General features: G+C 37.7%; 5 protein-coding genes across 7 annotated transcripts; 3 read left to right on the top strand and 2 right to left on the bottom strand.

The window, feature by feature from the left end:
* Positions 1-1,592: 1,592 nt before the first annotated feature.
* On the top strand, positions 1,593-4,721 carry LOC125213220 (heat shock cognate protein 80-like). Its single transcript, XM_048113635.2, has 3 exons — positions 1,593-1,808; positions 2,464-2,605; positions 2,696-4,721. Exons 1-3 carry the CDS (start codon positions 1,686-1,688, stop codon positions 4,528-4,530), a joined length of 2,100 nt encoding a protein of 699 aa, XP_047969592.1. The 5' UTR covers positions 1,593-1,685; the 3' UTR covers positions 4,531-4,721.
* Positions 4,722-5,226: 505 nt separating this feature from the next.
* Positions 5,227-8,667, bottom strand: LOC125213221 (calcineurin B-like protein 3). 3 transcript variants are annotated; one of them, XM_089068316.1, is made up of 10 exons: positions 8,511-8,667; positions 7,851-7,932; positions 7,621-7,760; positions 7,095-7,177; positions 6,929-6,988; positions 6,687-6,795; positions 6,549-6,601; positions 6,242-6,322; positions 5,772-5,913; positions 5,227-5,464 (listed from the first exon to the last, which is right to left on the bottom strand). In XM_089068316.1, exons 3-10 carry the CDS (start codon positions 7,727-7,729, stop codon positions 5,400-5,402), a joined length of 702 nt encoding a protein of 233 aa, XP_088924442.1. In that variant the 5' UTR covers positions 7,730-7,760; positions 7,851-7,932; positions 8,511-8,667; the 3' UTR covers positions 5,227-5,399. The 3 variants fall into 3 exon arrangements, with proteins under 3 accessions (XP_088924442.1, XP_047969593.1, XP_047969594.1); XM_048113636.2 differs by having other exon boundaries at positions 5,801-5,913; positions 8,511-8,665; XM_048113637.2 differs by having other exon boundaries at positions 5,801-5,913; positions 7,851-7,928; positions 8,511-8,580.
* A 2,295-nt stretch (positions 8,668-10,962) lies between these two features.
* Positions 10,963-11,525, top strand: LOC125214802 (histone H4). Its single transcript, XM_048115961.2, has one exon. The coding sequence runs from the start codon at positions 11,030-11,032 to the stop codon at positions 11,339-11,341; it is 312 nt and encodes a 103-aa protein (XP_047971918.1). The 5' UTR covers positions 10,963-11,029; the 3' UTR covers positions 11,342-11,525.
* Positions 11,526-13,513: 1,988 nt separating this feature from the next.
* LOC125214861 (uncharacterized protein At1g08160-like) lies at positions 13,514-15,299 on the top strand. Its single transcript, XM_048116052.2, has 2 exons — positions 13,514-14,334; positions 14,585-15,299. Exon 1 carries the CDS (start codon positions 13,571-13,573, stop codon positions 14,267-14,269), a length of 699 nt encoding a protein of 232 aa, XP_047972009.1. The 5' UTR covers positions 13,514-13,570; the 3' UTR covers positions 14,270-14,334; positions 14,585-15,299.
* An 863-nt stretch (positions 15,300-16,162) lies between these two features.
* On the bottom strand, positions 16,163-17,419 carry LOC125214860 (sufE-like protein 1, chloroplastic/mitochondrial). Its single transcript, XM_048116051.2, has one exon. The coding sequence runs from the start codon at positions 17,370-17,372 to the stop codon at positions 16,314-16,316; it is 1,059 nt and encodes a 352-aa protein (XP_047972008.1). The 5' UTR covers positions 17,373-17,419; the 3' UTR covers positions 16,163-16,313.
* Between the last annotated feature and the right edge of the window lie 83 nt (positions 17,420-17,502).

Here is a 17,502-nt window from a genome sequence, read left to right as displayed (position 1 = left end):
CATAAAGTGTTAAGAATACAATTTTTTTAAATAAATATGGAATATTATTACTACTACTCCATCTTTTTTTTTTTATAACAAAAACTTTTTAAACGACACAAACTTGAATATAGAATTGGTAAAGTAAAAGAGGCATAGAAAAAATGTAAAAGCATTATTAGTGGAGAATGCGTCCCATCTCATTAGATGGGAAAAAAAATTCCCGAAAATAAAAAATTTATATTTTTAAAGGACGAACCGAAATGGAAATAATTTTTATTTTCAAATGACAAAGATAGTATTTTTAAATTTTTATATGTGGAGTATTTATTTTTATAATAAATACTCCTATAAAAGTAAAATAAAAATAAAATAATGAATCATATTTTTTAAATAATAAAATAAAATATATTTTCACATATATTTGAAAAGATATAATCGACTAACCTTTAAAATTTTAAATATAATAGATATTTGGGTCAGTTGTCCTGTGGAATACCCGTGGTACTTACCAAAAAATCCTAGGGCTGACAATTTTTTACACGACATGAATCCATACGAAATTATTGGGTTGAGATAAAGTCTTATTGTGTCCGTGTCTTTATCGGGTTGACCCATTAGAACCCGATAATTTTGGGTTGGATGCGGGACGGATATGGATAACCCATTAAGAAATAATATTACTCCCTCCGTCCCACAAAAAATGTCACACTTGTGGGACGGCACGGGATTTTAGGAGGTTTTATTTTGTGTGTTAAATGGAGAGAGAAAATATTGTTTTTATATTCATGTGGAGAGAGAACTTTTTTCGAAAATGGAAATGTGACATCTTTTGTGAGACAAACTAAAAAGGAAAGTGTGACATCTTTTGTGGGACGAAGGGAGTATTATTTAAAAAAATTATATTATTTTAATTTTATAATTTCTTGTCAATTAGGTTTAAATAGTATAAAATGAAATTTAATAGTGTAAATAAGGTTGAAAATTAAGGTTTAATCGTGTAATATCAGGTTCGGGTCGTTATCGTGTCGTGTCAATCCATATTATATCGTGCCAATAACAGGTTCGTGTCGGGTGCGGGTCGTGTTCGGATTTGAAGGTAGCAGGTCGGGTTCGTGTTCGGATTTACAGTTTTCTTAATAGATCGGATTCGAGTTAGGCCTTATTGGGTTGAGTCATTATCAGATTGATCCAATAACGATCCAATCCGCACGATTTGTCAGCCCTAAAAAAAATAGAAAATTAAATAACAACAATGAACTCATTTCGAGCCAACCTATCAAATTATAAGATACTGTAATTTAGAGGCATTTGAATTATAAATATTTTGAAAGTATAAACTTTTAACCTTGATCCTACCAAATTGTCGGGCCAGAGATTAACCCCCTATATTAAAGATTTTCATTTTTCATTTTTCATTTTTCATTTTTCATTTTTCATTTTTCATTTTTGTTATTAAAGTCGTTGGGGTAGACCGGGACCCACGTGCAAATCACGCTAACCAAGCTAAGTATTTCAAATTTTATTTCCAAATAAATTATAAAATGCGTCGATAGAAGGATCTAGAAACCCTAGAATACTCACTATATAACTTCCCGCTTGCTCGCTTTCTCCCCCCAATTCTTTCACAACGATTCTTCCACTACAACCCTAGCTCTCTTCGTGTTCATCTCGCATCCCTTCTTTTCTCGCAGAGAGTTGCAGCGATGTCGGAGACCGAGACGTTTGCCTTCCAGGCTGAGATCAATCAGCTCCTCAGTCTGATAATCAACACCTTCTACAGCAACAAGGAGATCTTTCTTCGTGAGCTCATCAGTAACTCCTCAGATGTAAGTCGCCGCTTCTCTCATTCGTATGCTTTTCGGTTTTACAGATCTCGACATATAAGCATGATTTTGTTTTGATGTTTTGATGTTTTATTGTTAATCTGTAGACATTTTTACCTGATAACTTTTTGATCCGCTGCTCTTGAATTTATTTGAACCGTCGCTGTATGTAGAACAATTTTATAGGCTAGAGCGTGATTTGAGGCATGTTGAATTGATATGTAATTATGCTCTGGTGTAGTGTTTTCTATGCGTCGCTTTTGAATGTGTTTGAACCTTGTCTATTTGTAAGACAATTTTGTAGGCCAGAGCGTGATTTTGGCAATTGAATTGGTATTTAATTATACTCCAGTGTAGATTATAGCATAAATTATGTCCTCCTGATAATTGGTAAATATCGGTGAAGTAGCATTAGGTGATTAGTTCTAGATCCTACTGTGTTCACTACCGTTTCCTCATTTTTTAATTTGTGTTTAAGGCATGCATTAGTACCCTATTATATGTTTACTTTGGTACGGTTTAACATCTTAATTGTAATGTTTTATGCAATGGAGATTTATATGGTGTTCTGCAATTTGTCATGTTGATTCTAAGTATTCGAATTATGAATTGTAGCAGTACTTGATTTGATTGCTTAACTATGGGGGTTGATATACAGGCTCTGGATAAGATCCGATTTGAGAGTTTGACTGATAAAAGCAAGCTCGATGGCCAGCCAGAGTTTTTCATCCACATCATTCCTGACAAGACCAATAACTCACTGACAATTATTGACAGTGGTATTGGTATGACCAAGGCTGGTGAGTGTTTTTGTAATTTTGCTTGTTGGTTTATTCTGAATTTGTTATTTTCCAATGTGGATTACTTACTATGGATTTGGTTTTGATCAGATTTGGTGAACAATCTTGGTACAATTGCAAGATCTGGAACCAAGGAGTTCATGGAAGCCCTTGCTGCTGGTGCTGATGTGAGCATGATTGGGCAATTCGGTGTTGGTTTCTACTCGGCTTACTTGGTTGCTGAGAAGGTTATTGTCACGACGAAGCACAATGATGATGAACAGTATGTCTGGGAGTCCCAAGCCGGAGGCTCTTTTACCGTCACTAGAGATACATCTGGTGAGCCCCTAGGCAGGGGTACTAAGATGACTCTCTATTTGAAAGAGGACCAGCTTGAGTATCTGGAAGAGCGAAGGTTGAAGGACCTGATCAAGAAACATTCTGAGTTCATCAGCTACCCAATCTCTCTTTGGGTTGAGAAGACTACCGAGAAGGAAATTTCTGATGATGAGGACGAGGAAGAGAAGAAGGACGAGGAAGGAGATGTTGAGGAAGTTGATGAGGATAAGGAGAAAGCCGAGAAGAAAAAGAAGAAGATCAAGGAGGTTTCTCACGAGTGGGACTTGGTGAACAAACAGAAACCTATCTGGATGAGGAAGCCTGAGGAAATTACTAAGGAGGAGTACTCTGCTTTCTACAAGAGCCTTACAAACGACTGGGAAGAGCACTTGGCTGTGAAGCACTTCTCTGTTGAGGGGCAGCTTGAATTCAAGGCTGTCCTCTTTGTTCCTAAGAGGGCACCTTTTGACCTCTTTGACAACAAGAAGAAGCCCAACAACATCAAGCTCTATGTCCGTAGAGTTTTCATCATGGACAACTGTGAGGACTTGATCCCTGAGTATCTGTCCTTTGTCAAGGGTATTGTGGACTCTGAGGATTTGCCTCTCAACATCTCTCGTGAGATGTTACAGCAGAACAAGATCCTCAAGGTTATCCGCAAGAATCTGGTGAAGAAGTGCATTGAGCTCTTCTTTGAGATTGCTGAGAACAAGGAGGACTACAACAAGTTCTACGAGGCCTTCTCAAAGAACTTGAAGCTTGGTATCCACGAGGATTCTCAGAACAAGGGAAAGATTGCTGAGTTGCTGAGGTACCACTCGACCAAGAGTGGTGATGAGATGACCAGCCTGAAGGACTATGTTACCAGGATGAAGGAGGGACAGAGTGATATCTTCTACATCACTGGTGAGAGCAAAAAGGCTGTTGAGAACTCCCCCTTCCTTGAAAGGCTGAAGAAGAAGGGCTACGAAGTCTTGTACATGGTGGATGCCATCGATGAGTATGCTGTTGGCCAGTTGAAGGAGTTTGAGGGTAAGAAGCTGGTTTCTGCTACCAAGGAAGGCCTGAAGCTTGACGAGAGCGAAGATGAGAAGGCAAAGAAGGAAGAGCTGGTGAAGAAGTTTGAGGGTCTGTGCAAGGTGATCAAGGATGTTCTTGGAGACAAGGTTGAGAAGGTTATTGTCTCTGACCGCGTTGTCGACTCCCCCTGCTGTCTGGTCACTGGAGAATACGGATGGACTGCCAACATGGAGAGGATCATGAAGGCACAAGCTTTGAGGGACTCGAGCATGGCTGGATACATGTCTAGCAAGAAGACGATGGAGATCAACCCTGAGAACCCCATCATGGAGGAGCTGAGAAAGAGGGCTGATGCTGACAAGAATGACAAGTCTGTCAAGGACTTGGTTATGCTTCTCTTTGAGACTGCCCTGCTCACCTCTGGCTTCAGCCTTGATGAGCCCAACACATTCGGCAACAGGATCCACAGGATGCTGAAGCTTGGATTGAGCATTGATGATGATGCTACTGAAGCTGATGTTGATATGCCATCTTTGGAGGAAGCTGATGCTGAAGCTGATGGCAGCAAGATGGAGGAGGTCGACTAAACCTTGCAACCTGGTCGTATGTTTTGAAGCTATCGTTTTACTTTTCTGGTATAATGGATTTAAAGATTTGGTGTTTTTTCCCGTATCTTTTTTAGAACTGCTTTTGTTTACCCGGTACCTTTTTTTTGATGCGGCTAATAGACTGAATTGATCTATCGTCTAGTAATTAGTGTTTTTGAGCTTCTGGGTGACATTCGTGTTTTTAATTAATTTCATGCGTATAATTTTTTGCTTTGCTTTCTCTGAGATTGAATTGCCAAAATACTGAAATGCAGCCAAGTTGCGAAATCTTCATGTGATTGAAACTCTTTAAAAAGAGATTTCAAAATTCGGGGTAAATATCTGCATTATTCAGTTTTTGAGATTATACTTGTATGCCTTAATTGTATATTTTGAGGCTTGCAAATTAAATTCCAAAAACTAAAATGCGTGCGAATTTAATCTCTCTCATATATTGATACCCCTATCAATCTACTAACACTATCGTTACTAGTAATAGCAGAAAGCAAGTTTTTATACCAGGCAATTTCTTAAAAGAAACATTCCTGAAGCTATTATTAGCCAACAAGGTAGGGCTATAAGACAATTTGATGACAAACAACCAACAAGGTAGGGCTATAAGAGTTCTGGCTTATTATTCATAACTTGATTGGTTTAATTCAAAGCACGAGAAATGCTAAATCTAACTTTGATTGCTTTACTATGGACAGTAATTCATTCATTCAACCAACTAAAATTTTTATCAGATATACGTCCAACCAGTTATGGTTCTTATCAATATCGAAAACATAAAAACATCACAATTCAATCTGCAACGTCTTCCAGAAAATAAACACCAAGCCCAGCAAGGTTGGTGGTTACTTCCAACTTCATGGATCAGGTATCCTCAACTCTTGAATGGAAAACAAAGCTTGGGAATGTGGTGGTGATGTCCCTGTTCAATAACAAAACCAAGCAAAGTGATTTCAATCAGAAAATGAGGATAACCAACTTTGTAGGTGTAATCAACACAACTTACAACTTCAAAAACAAATTTATGCAAATTTGGTGCACATTTCTAATATGAACATATTTTTTTTTTGAAGCAGCGTAATTGATTGTTTGTTTTAAGTATTTTCTGCATTAAGATCTCAGCATCAAAGCAGAGTGGAAAAGAAGAGCAAAAAATGATAGCCTTGCTTGAAATATTGGTTTTGCTTCTTTTAATATTGGTCTTAAAGTAGGCTGGTAAAACCACATACAAAGCATCATTGAAGTAAGGGCATCATACTTGAGATATTGAAGCGTCATATTTTTCAAAAGAGACGGATGCCGCAAGACTAAACTTCTCCACTCTTCTTTATCGATCTTACCATCATGCTTTGTATCAGCTTCCTCAAATGTCTGGCAAAGGAAATGAGAAACTCTGTGAATAATGATTGTACTTGCTTTCCTATGTAGCACATGACATTGGTTAAGTAGCCATAAGTACTATATTTGACATATCTGCAATTGTTATTTTCTGACAATAATAATCTTAAACTATTAATTTGTTACAACATGATAACTCAGAGATTATCAGTTTTTAATGAAGACAATTATTCTTGTACTGACAATGCCATAAGTAATTTCAGTCATGGACTTCTTAATACACAACCAAATAATAGAATGAAGATAAGAATAAAAATAAAAATATAAGAAGATCTATATTACAAGACACGATTCACATTACCTTGTCAATGATGCTCTCAATAACTTCGTCTGACAGGTTCATACCAGATTCAGCAAGAGTAGCAACCACCATTTGTTTTACCTGCAAATTGGTATAGCTCAATATCAACCATACTAGCTAGACATTCGACATTTAAAGAAAATGGTAGTATTAGTATAAAAAAGGAGACAGTCTTACTAGTCACAACAATGTATAACATGAAAGCAATCAACGCAGTGAAGTGGGTGCAGCACTGTTTAATATGGGAATCAAGTAGGACAAAGTTGATTTCCCAGAAACAGAATACAAATCAGATTGTTAGTATTACCTCTTGTCTTTCAATAAAACCTTGCTGTTTGAGATCATACAATCTAAAAGAAACTGCAGGGAGAGCAGATGGAGTTGTTATAATGCTACAGAAAGCAAGAAAGGTTCTTGAAATATAATCGTACAATTTTTTTCATACATTCAATCTTTTCATCAATAGGAGCATTAGGATGGAATACAGATAGCGCACGGGCGAACTCCTCAAAGTCAAGAATCCCATTATGTTTTGTATCAAACAAGTCAAAAACCTGCTTACAAAGTTAATCAAAATGACAAGAAATTAGAAATTTTAGATTTTGGAAGAAAAGGGATAAACAGGCTACCGTAAGGCATAATACTAGAAAACTTGCTATAATGTATATAGGTTTGTAGTTGGAGTACCCGATCTGCAAACAAACTCTCCTTTTTGTTTGTCTTGAATAATGCTAGTTGAAATTCTTCCTGCAAATAATATTGAAAGAATTATGGATGGTGATCTACAAAAGGATACATCATACTTTATGTGAAAAGAACAAATACAGGTCATCTTTGGACTTGTAAATTGAACCTTGTTGATCAGCCCGTCATCAATCACAGCACTGCTGATCTTCTTGTAAAGCTCGTAAAGTGCTTCAATTTCACTTACACTAACTGCATAAAGGATAAATCATGGCGCTAAGATAGTTTTTCATCCTCAAGACATAAAAGATTATAGCAATTATCTTGGAATTAATACGACAATCTATTAGATTCAAGGAAAGGTCATTATTATCATTTCCTACTTTTGAAGACTTCATTTGCACAAACAAAGTGCATGATAAGTTACAATACAAACAAAGTGCATGATAAGTTACAATACAATGCAGTCATAATTATGAACAATTTACAAGACAAGTAAAAAGACACAAAAGCTTTCTAACTGTGGGTATAGATATAATTTCCACAAACAAAGTAGCATGATAAGTTATAAGTTATGAATCAAATTGACATTTAAAAGTTGAAGTTAGATTGTCATGCTATTAGTATGCACAGCTTTTAGTGATTCTTATTCTCTGGTTCAACTTTAGCTTTCGGGGTAGGGATTAGGGTCATACACACTGTCTCACGCGCAAGAATTTCAGGATCCTCGAGGCCCCTCGTTTGCCTATCGATTTCACAACACTGAAGCACGGAAGCACATAAACCTTCTAAGCACTTCAACATGGTATAACATGTACATTATTACGCTCCATACCTGCCCAAAAAAAATGGTAAAAGAAACAAATTAAGCAATAGGTTGAATTAAGAAAACAGAGTACATCTGTAAGAGGAAAGAAAGAGGAACCTTCGGATCATTCTCCACTTAAGGTACTTGGACAAAAACAAACTACTGGAATCTTATACTTGAAACTCGTATAACTGCCTGCCTGTGTCATTAGTTCATAACACCAGCACACAAACTATGAGAATGAAACTTCACAAACGACACTCCATGTGAGTTCAAGATCACAGACGGCAATTCAAAGGGAGAACACAAATGAAAATGAGCACAAAAACTAAAACCAGTGCTAAAAGATCTCCCAAATCATAAAATCCTGATATGCATTTCAAAAATCAGATGGAAAACTCCAGCATTATGGATTTATTTTCTAACAAGCCTCTGAGCTCTTAAACTCATTTGCAAATTGAGCAATAAATCAGCAATAAATATAATGAATCAAGACTGATCTACAAATTACAATCTTCCGATAGCTGATGCACCTCAACCAACAATTTAAAGCTCTATAATTGAAATTAAAGCCTTATCTTTTTCCACCAACCATAGAAACTCAAAGAAACAGATGTTGGAGTCAAAGCGCAACCAATCCGACACCAGATCCATTTAATTTTATTTCCGAATTAAGTGAAGCTATATAAAATCTCAGATATCGCTAACCGATCTAATAACAAGCAAAGAATAAAGCTGTGCAAATGGATAACAGAGAGAGGAGAGGAGGGAGCGTACCCTCGTTGAGAAGAAAGGCGGAGCTGAATTTGGTGCGAAAATGAAAACAAAAAAAAAAGATTTTGATGATTCGCAAACAGCAAATTTGGATGAGAATAATAAGAATAAGGAGGTTGACGGGCGAGGTGGGGTGGGGTGTCGTTTCACATAGTTTTGTCGATTATTGTATAATTCAATGATCCAAATTTACGAGTGGAGTGTAGGCCTTCAAAATCGCGAGTCACCTTGTTGTGTTACGTATTCAAGCTCGCTCGGTTCACAACTGCCTTAATGGCTTAATCACTGGACCGCCACGGTTGGGATCATCACTTTCATGATAGCCGGTTACACTTGCACACATTCTAAATTAATGGGTTTAAGTTAATATCATTTTATTTTAATTGTGTGATACTCAAGTTTGGGTTTTTATTGTGTTCTTCTCGTATTGTGTTAACTCATTATATTATGTTATTAACGAATTCGTGTCGGATGTGAGGCATGTTTGGGTTTTAAGGTAAAGTCGGGTTCGTGTGCGGGTTTACAATTTTTTTAACAGATCGGGTCAGAGTTAGGTTTTATTGGGCTAGTTCGTTATCAGGTTGATTCGGTAACGACTCAACTAACGTGATTTGCCACCCCAAATTCCAAATACGCAACCACTATATTCAATTTTTAAAATAACATCGTTTTTAATGGAGTAAAGGTCAATATTGGTCTTAAACATATATGACCAAAATATGAATTTGGTCCAAAATGTTCACTTTTTTTAAAATAGGTCCATAACTAATGAAATTCTTGTCAGAGTGATCCTTTTTTTACGGTTCCGTCAAAAAACTAACGGTCATGCCAATGTGCAATTAGCGTTGACCGTTAGTTTTGACGGAACTGTAAAAAAGGACTATTTCAGTGAAATTTTTATTTGTTTTGGACTTGTTTTTCAAAAAAATAAAGGTTTTGGGCCAGATTCATATTTTGGTCATATGTTTAGGACCAAAATTAATTTTTTCTCATTTAACGAGAGAAAAAGGAAAAGATGCTAATTATGAAGTCTTATTAATAGTGTTTATAATTTTCTTTAAAAAAGTTAAGTAATTTATAATGTCATTTTTAATTTTTTTAATAAAATTTTATTAATGAATTTTTTTTATTAAATTGAAAAATAGAAATAGTGACACTAATGAATAGTTAAGGTTGAGTGCGATCTCTTAGTTAGGAGATTGAATAAGAATGGTTAAAAGTGATGTTGAGCCTTTGAATAGTTATGAGATGGCTCTCGTCTCTTTGCAGAGACCACTGTTGTGGATAGGGGTGGGTCGATACGATATATCGTATCGAAAATATCGATATGAAAGAATTTCATATCGTTATCGTATCGAAAGTTTCGATATATCGTACCGAAATTCGATATATCGTTAAATATCGATATATATCGAAAATTTTGATATATATCGATATATATCGAAAATAAAATACGATATATATCGAAAATTTCGATAGATCGATATTTTCGATATAAAACGATATATCGCGATATATGGAAATTCATATCGTTATCGTATCGAAAACTTACGATACGATATCGTATCGTATCGAAAATTACGATATATCAAAAATTTGATAATTTTTCGATATTTTTCAATACAATACGAGCGATATATCATCTTTTCGGTATTTTTCCCCAGCCCTAGTTGTGGATGCTATAATGCATTCCTTAACTTAGGAATGAACGCACATCACTTTTATTCATTTTTTATTCAATTTATTGTCGAGTCCCACTATTTCAACAGAACAATTTAAAATACAATCAACATAAAAACATTTAATTAATAAAAACTCATTAAAAAAAAATCCAAAAATAACATGGGTTGGCACGTCGTTATGCTAGATCGAGCGGTGTTCTCTGTGAAGGAATGGACGTAATTCCATCAGAACGCTTGCAACGGTGATGCTCTAATATTTGAGGCAGATATTCGAGAATCAAAATGTTAGTTCTACGAGCTTGACAATTTTAGATCCTTGAAGAGAATTAAGAATTTGGCATATGATTTTGTCCATTATTTAGATGCAGTGATAACTTTATTAGTGTGTTTAGGTCTGTTTTAACTATTGCCTGTATCAAATTACTAGTACTATATATTTTCATAGAATCAAAAATTAATTGTAATTATAATATTAAAACTAATATGAAGATGATTTTGTGGTGGAGTATTGTTTTTTCATATCTATTCCAAATCAAATAGGTCTCCAGACCCGTAGGTGAAAAAATAAGCGGTCGAATTTGAACAACCGCGCCACCTTCCAAAATGGAGCTTCATCTTAGCCGTCGATGACCCAATCATCAACGGACAAAACAAGACCATCCAAAATCGCGCGGATCTCCATCCACATCCGTAGATAACTCCCCGAATCCAACGGCAACCCCCAAAATAAATCACTCTATAAATACTCGTCGTCACATTTCACTCTCATCACTCACACACGCTCTCTGCACAAAATATCTTCTTCGATTCGCATCGCAGTTCACAATCTAGGGTTTGAAAATGTCGGGAAGAGGAAAGGGGGGCAAGGGTTTGGGGAAAGGCGGAGCCAAGCGCCACAGGAAGGTGCTCCGCGACAACATCCAGGGCATCACGAAGCCGGCGATTCGCCGCCTCGCTCGCCGTGGCGGCGTCAAGCGGATCAGCGGCCTCATCTACGAGGAGACCCGCGGCGTGCTCAAGATATTTCTGGAGAATGTCATCCGTGACGCCGTGACCTACACGGAGCACGCCCGCCGGAAGACGGTGACGGCGATGGACGTCGTCTATGCGCTGAAGAGGCAGGGCCGCACGCTCTACGGTTTCGGAGGCTGAGGGTTTCGTATTTGGCTGCGCCCTTTGTATATGCGTCAAATGTGTTTTCAATTTCTCGTTGCTAGTTTTACTGTGATTTCGAATTTGAATTGGATGTAGAAATGTAGTAGTGCTGAGAGGTCCAAGGATTTTTGGTTCAATTCAATCTACTAGTTTTTGGGGTTTTGAAGGACATTGACAACTATATCTAGCCTATTGTATTGTTTTTGTTTGGTTAAATTCAATTTAAATTTGCAAACTTCTATTTTGGAGGTTAAATTTGAAATGCTTGATGAAATCAAGGAGACTAATCGAATAACCGCATTTGACAACATTTTATGGAACAATTTGTTGTTTTTCTTGAATTTAGGAATTTGGATACTACATTTCAATATTTTTTTTATACTGATTTACTCTTGAAGATATTTGTTTAATGAAACTTCTCGGATATAAATTGATTTGTAGACATTCTAATTTCTTAATTATTCCAATGAAGTTATTTTAACGTCTGTTTTTCTAAAATTCTCCGCACGTGTTTTTGATGCTATAATATTTGCCAAATAACAGTGGTGGGATACTAATAAAATCTAGCAAGTTTTTGTATTTTTTGAACAATCTATATAGGATTTGAATTCGTTTTAGTTAATTGCATTCTAGCTGACGAATTAATTAGGATTGCATTAAATTTAAGTTTTAAGTTCAGGCAGAATTGAAGTTACACCATTTCTAGCCAAATAGTGCGGGACAGATCTCCAAAATGGGCCTTTGAGTAATGAAAATGGGCATAATATATAATACAATGTGAAATCAATATTTTGATGAAAGTGTGCATGTCTTTATACTACTCCCTCTGTTTCTGAAAGTTTGTCTCATTTTTCTATTTTCGTCTATTCCATAAAATTTATCTCATTTCACTTTTTATCATTTTTAGTATTGGACTCCATATTCCTCTAACTCATTCCTACTCACATTTTATTTTAAAATTAATATATAAAAATAAGACCCACATTCCACTAACTTTTTCAACTCATTTTTCATTACAATTCTTAAAACACTGCCGGATCAAAGTGGAGCAATATTTAGGGACGGAGAGATTAGTATTTATTCTCACCCATACCAGAATGTGCCACCGGAATATTAGATTTGAAAAGTGTCTTTTAGTATCTACCATGAATGCCCTCTCTATTACAACTCCTACCATGGGTCATTATTCTCCAATTAGTTTTTGGTAGTATTGTTTTCACTCCAAATAATTGTAAAATTTTTAAATTCAAAATTATATAAATAATGAAATTATTTCATTACTACAATTTACATAAAGTACAAATACTGCAAATTAAAAATTTTACAATATAATTAATTTACTTTTGGAATATGTTGGTGCGTGTCTAAATTTTTTCGATGAGACTCATGAGAGCAACATGGATTTATTCTTGGTGCATAGAAACATATTGATATGCAAACTCTGGAAAATGTGGAAGCACACCTTCAATTGAGGGATTGATGATGACAGTAACCTAGATATAGAAGCACTTTGCTCGTTATGCCACTGAATGACATTGTATTTATAGAGTTTTGAATATGAAGTAAAATAAATAATATGAAGTAAAATAAATAAATTTCGCAACCCCTCCCCATTCCCCACCCCTACCCTAGCGGCACGGCTTGCACTCGCAATGGGCGGCGAGCAGCGCCCACGCTACCCCCCCAAGCTGCAATGGAGCACACCGCCACCTCCCCATTTCAAATGCTTTCAGGGTACATTTACCAAATTTGGTGACAAGACCAACAAAAGCCGCCAAAACAAACCCTATTCAAAATTGAAAGTGTTTGAAATCATCTCCAAATTTGATAACATCCTGAGGATAAAGGTATACAAAATAAAGTTTCATTGGCCACCACTCCAATTCCCCACCACTTCCTTAGTTGGTAAGCATATAAAACCTAATTTACAAAAAGGTAGCCATAATAAATCTACATTAATCTAATTTCTTTCTGACAGGTCAAACCTCTTAACTTATAAACATTTCCTTTTCCTGTCTTCTTGCTTAGTAAAGCAGACCATTATTCAAATTCATGGATTTTGGATCAGCTCCTTTACCTTTTATTAAAGCACTCTCTTGGCCCCCCACTATCAATCCCCAAAAGCTTCTTTCTTCACCTCCACTTTTCCTTAATCCTCTCCCACTTTCATCTAATCATCCATTCACATATATACAGAGTAAGATACAAAATTTCTCCAAACATTAAATGGATCCTCCTCTTCCTCTTCCTCTTCCACCACCTCCACCATACACACCAGCCAACCACATTGTCTTACCAAAACAAGCAAGAAACCATGACCATATTCCAAAGCAACCGATCCGCCTGCGGCCGAGGAGCAGGACTAATCCGATGGTGTGGCTTGGGGCAGTCCTGTGCCTCGTCTTCAGCCTCCTCCTCATCTTCTTCGGCATCGCCACGCTCATCATCTTCGTGGGGATCAAGCCGCGGAGCCCGGTCTTGGACATCCCTGCAGCGACCCTCAGCGTGATCTACTTCGACTCCCCACAGTTTCTCAACGGAGACATCACATTCCTTGCAAACTTCACGAACCCTAACCGGAAACTGGGAGTCAAGTTCGAGTACCTCAACATCGAGCTCTACTTCTCGGGCAGTTTGATTGCGAGCAAGGTTGTGGAGCCTTTCAGGCAGAGGGCGGGGGAAGTGCGGCTGATACAAGTTCATCTGCTGTCGAGCCTGGTGTATCTGCAGCCGAATCTTGCGATCCGGCTGCAGAAGCAGGAGCAGAGGAATAGAGTTGTGTACGATATCAAGGCGAATTTTAGAGTGAAGTTTGAGGTGGGAGTGGTGCATTATTCTTATGCATTGCACGGGAGCTGCGTGATAGAGATGACGAGCCCACCCAATGGCGCACTCATCACGCGCCACTGCACAACAAAGAGATGATACTTTCTCAGTGTGAGTGAGTTGGCTTAGTGGTAGAGTGATTAATGTCCGAGACATGGTCTCAGGTTCGAAAATTTCTTTTCATTTATTTAAAAGAAGAGATGATACTTTTCTGGTCACAATTTTGGGTTAGGAGGTGATGATATTAAGTGTGAATATCACTTTATAATTTAAATTGTATGTTTTTCATATTGATTTATTATTAACCTATATTGTGCTTTTCGTTTGTTTTCTTTCTAATTTTAGACTTATTCATTCTATCTGTATTGACCAATCAAATATAATTTGGATCTTCTACTCCATGGTCTGCCCAAGGTGTATGCACTATACAACATCCTTGCCCAATGTTTGGACGGTATCCACTGTCCAACGAAGTGGAGATCCCGTAAGGGGTGTACGAGCACGGTAGATCCCTAGGAACAGAAGAGAATATTCAAAGCTTATGTCGATGCGAGTGGAGATCCCGTCTTCAGCAACCAGCAAAAAGCAGAGCATTTTTGGGACTGAGTTGCTTTCTAGTACTACAATATAGTACGTCGGGAAGGCGCCTCACTGTGCACATATAGTATGCTTCGAAATTCAAAATTTTTGCGTCATCTATAACAAGTTGGAGAAATAGCGGAGGAACGACTCAAGCGTGACAATTATTTTCCGAGATACAATAACCATCCATCAAAAGTTGAACAAGTCTTTCAAGTACGTTATTACTTGGGAGGAGGTTTGTGGCTTGCTTCGATAAATGGACAAGTTGCAAAGAGCATGCCCTCCCAAAGCTCACAAAGCAAACCTTTAACTAGTATTCTACAAACGACATGGGGTGGGCCGTCTCCCACTGTTCTGACCTAAGGCGTGGATAGGGGGTATGACCTTGAAGTCGAGAAGAAGCCGTCCAATGGGATATAAGGAAGAAAAACGCAAAAGATAAGAAAGACGACGATCTCGAGCAGTCCTACACGGTAAGATTTGGGTGGTAGCACTTGATATTGCATAAAAAATCCCAAAAGTAACTATAAATCTCATTAGCTTTCTATGCCCAAACTTCCATCTAGTACAAGCTGTGCTATTATTTAACAAACTGTTGATCCTGTTGCTGACAACATCAACAATATGTACTAGTCCAACAAATGCATCAACTTTTTTGAGTTACCCAAAATACATATGTAAAAGAATTGTTTTAAACTAAACCAATCTATGCTTCAAAAGAAAAATACAAACAAACGAGTAGAAGCATTTCTGGTGCCTCGCTCTCACAAACATATTAAGGACCCAGTAAGGCAGTAAAGCATTTGTTTCATCATCTCCCCCTTGAAACCAAATCCAGAAATCCAACAAGAATAACAAGGCTAGACAATTTATGTTAGACTAAAATTGGCAGAAGTAAAATGCTCTTAGTTAAGGACTGTGTAAAACATTTTAATCTATCTTAGAATGCAAACACCAAATGGAAGTTTTTATAATCCCACGAATTATCAAAACCACTGTTAGTCAATCTACAAATAGCTGTCTCAGAAATTCACATATCTTGAGATGACTACAAGGAACCCCGTCCTTGAACCAAAGAGCATGGGAAAGATTATATGCTACCTTTTGGGATATTTTCAGCTTCCCAACTTCACCGTCACAAATAAGCAACGAACAGAACGACAGAAATATGAAAGCAAAAACAAGTTTGTGTTTATATACAAAAAGACGATTTAAAATTTATGAGAATGTAGCGTACCAAGTCATGGACGAAGACCTTTGCGGATCTGAAAGACATCTATCATGCTCATTTGCTCAGTACAGCTTGATTCCTCATGTGCCCTTAAATAAACAGATGCAAAACTAAATATCTCGAATATCATGCAACAAGCACAAAGGTCAAGCAATAGAGACAAATAGAAAATAACACTGTTGAAGTAACTCAAGAATTGGATAACTGATAAGTGACAATGAATAGGCAATACAAGTTATATCCATCCAATATGAAACTCTGCATTATGCATATAATTCCATTATTTTGTGGCATTAAAAACTATAATCAAACTATATGTGATCATCTTCATTACTGAGCTGCAGCTTCAGATGGCGTCTTGGCAACGATAGACAAGGCATGTAGTCCACTCTGCAACTCATCTTGCAACAAGCTGTAAACCATTCTATGCCTTTTAACCAAACTCTTCCCTTCAAACTCCTCAGAAATCACCTCCACATTGAAATGCGTCTCTCCATCGCTACCGGCCACCCCGGCATGGCCGGCATGCTGATAAGATATATCCTCAACATGTATTGCAGTTGGCCTTAGCTCCTTCTTCAAAATCTCCTCAATCCTCCTTCCCCTACTACCCAACTCGCTATTACCCCCCAAATCCTCCCTCAAATCTCCACCAATTTCACTTTCCCCCGCTCCACCATCGCTAATTGTAGAATCCCCAATTCCTGAGACACCAGAGCTAGGGCTTGCACCTCTCTCGGCTTCAACATACAATTGCAAGGCCTTCTTCTGCATCAATTTCAACATGTTCAAGAATCCATTATTCCGAGATGGGGTTAAGCTCTGCTGCAACCCCAGAAGGGTCGCGAAATCGGGCGAAACCCTAACAATCTCCTCGACGGGCCGGCCCGAGAGGCCTTGGACGAGCAAAGCTGCGAGCCCTTTCGTGAGCATGGAATCGGAATCCGCTTCAAAGATGACATTTTTATCCTCGTCGAAATAGGCTCTGACCCAAACCTGAGACACGCAGCCTTGGACCTTGTTTTCGGGCGTTTTGTACTTGGAATCGAGGGTGTTGAGATTTCTGCCGTAGAATAGCAGCTGTTCGTACTTGGCTTTGGGTTCCTGAACGGCCTGGAACAGTTTGACGATTTCTTGGAGCTTGGGCGGCAGCTCCTCGACGCGTTGCAGGGAGGAAGAGGAAGGAGGGGAGGAGAGGAGGGGTTGGTTAGAGGAAATTCTTTTGGTGATGGTCTTGGAGAAGAAGAATCGGTGAGGTGGAGTGGGGATTTTTGTGGGGTTGAAGAATGGAGCGGCGGAGCGATGAAAGAGGGAAGAAATGGGAATTTTAGTGGGGATTGACATAGTTTCCGATTGGAGACTGAGAGTAGAGTAGAGGGGAGAGTTCATCAAATTGTTTTTTCTTGTGTTCGTAGTCTCATTATAGATTCCAACTTAGATTTATATTCAACTGCAATAAATTATCTAAGGATAGCCATTTAAGTAATCACGCCGATGTTGTTCCACACATTATTCTTAG

Source organism: Salvia hispanica, chromosome 3, assembly GCF_029641045.1.
Source record: "Salvia hispanica isolate PSC_SH4W2 chromosome 3, Shi_PSC_v1, whole genome shotgun sequence".
Taxonomy (NCBI): domain Eukaryota; kingdom Viridiplantae; phylum Streptophyta; class Magnoliopsida; order Lamiales; family Lamiaceae; genus Salvia; species Salvia hispanica.
Note: the sequence above shows the minus strand (reverse complement) of the source record. Positions and strands in the feature narration are given on the sequence as shown.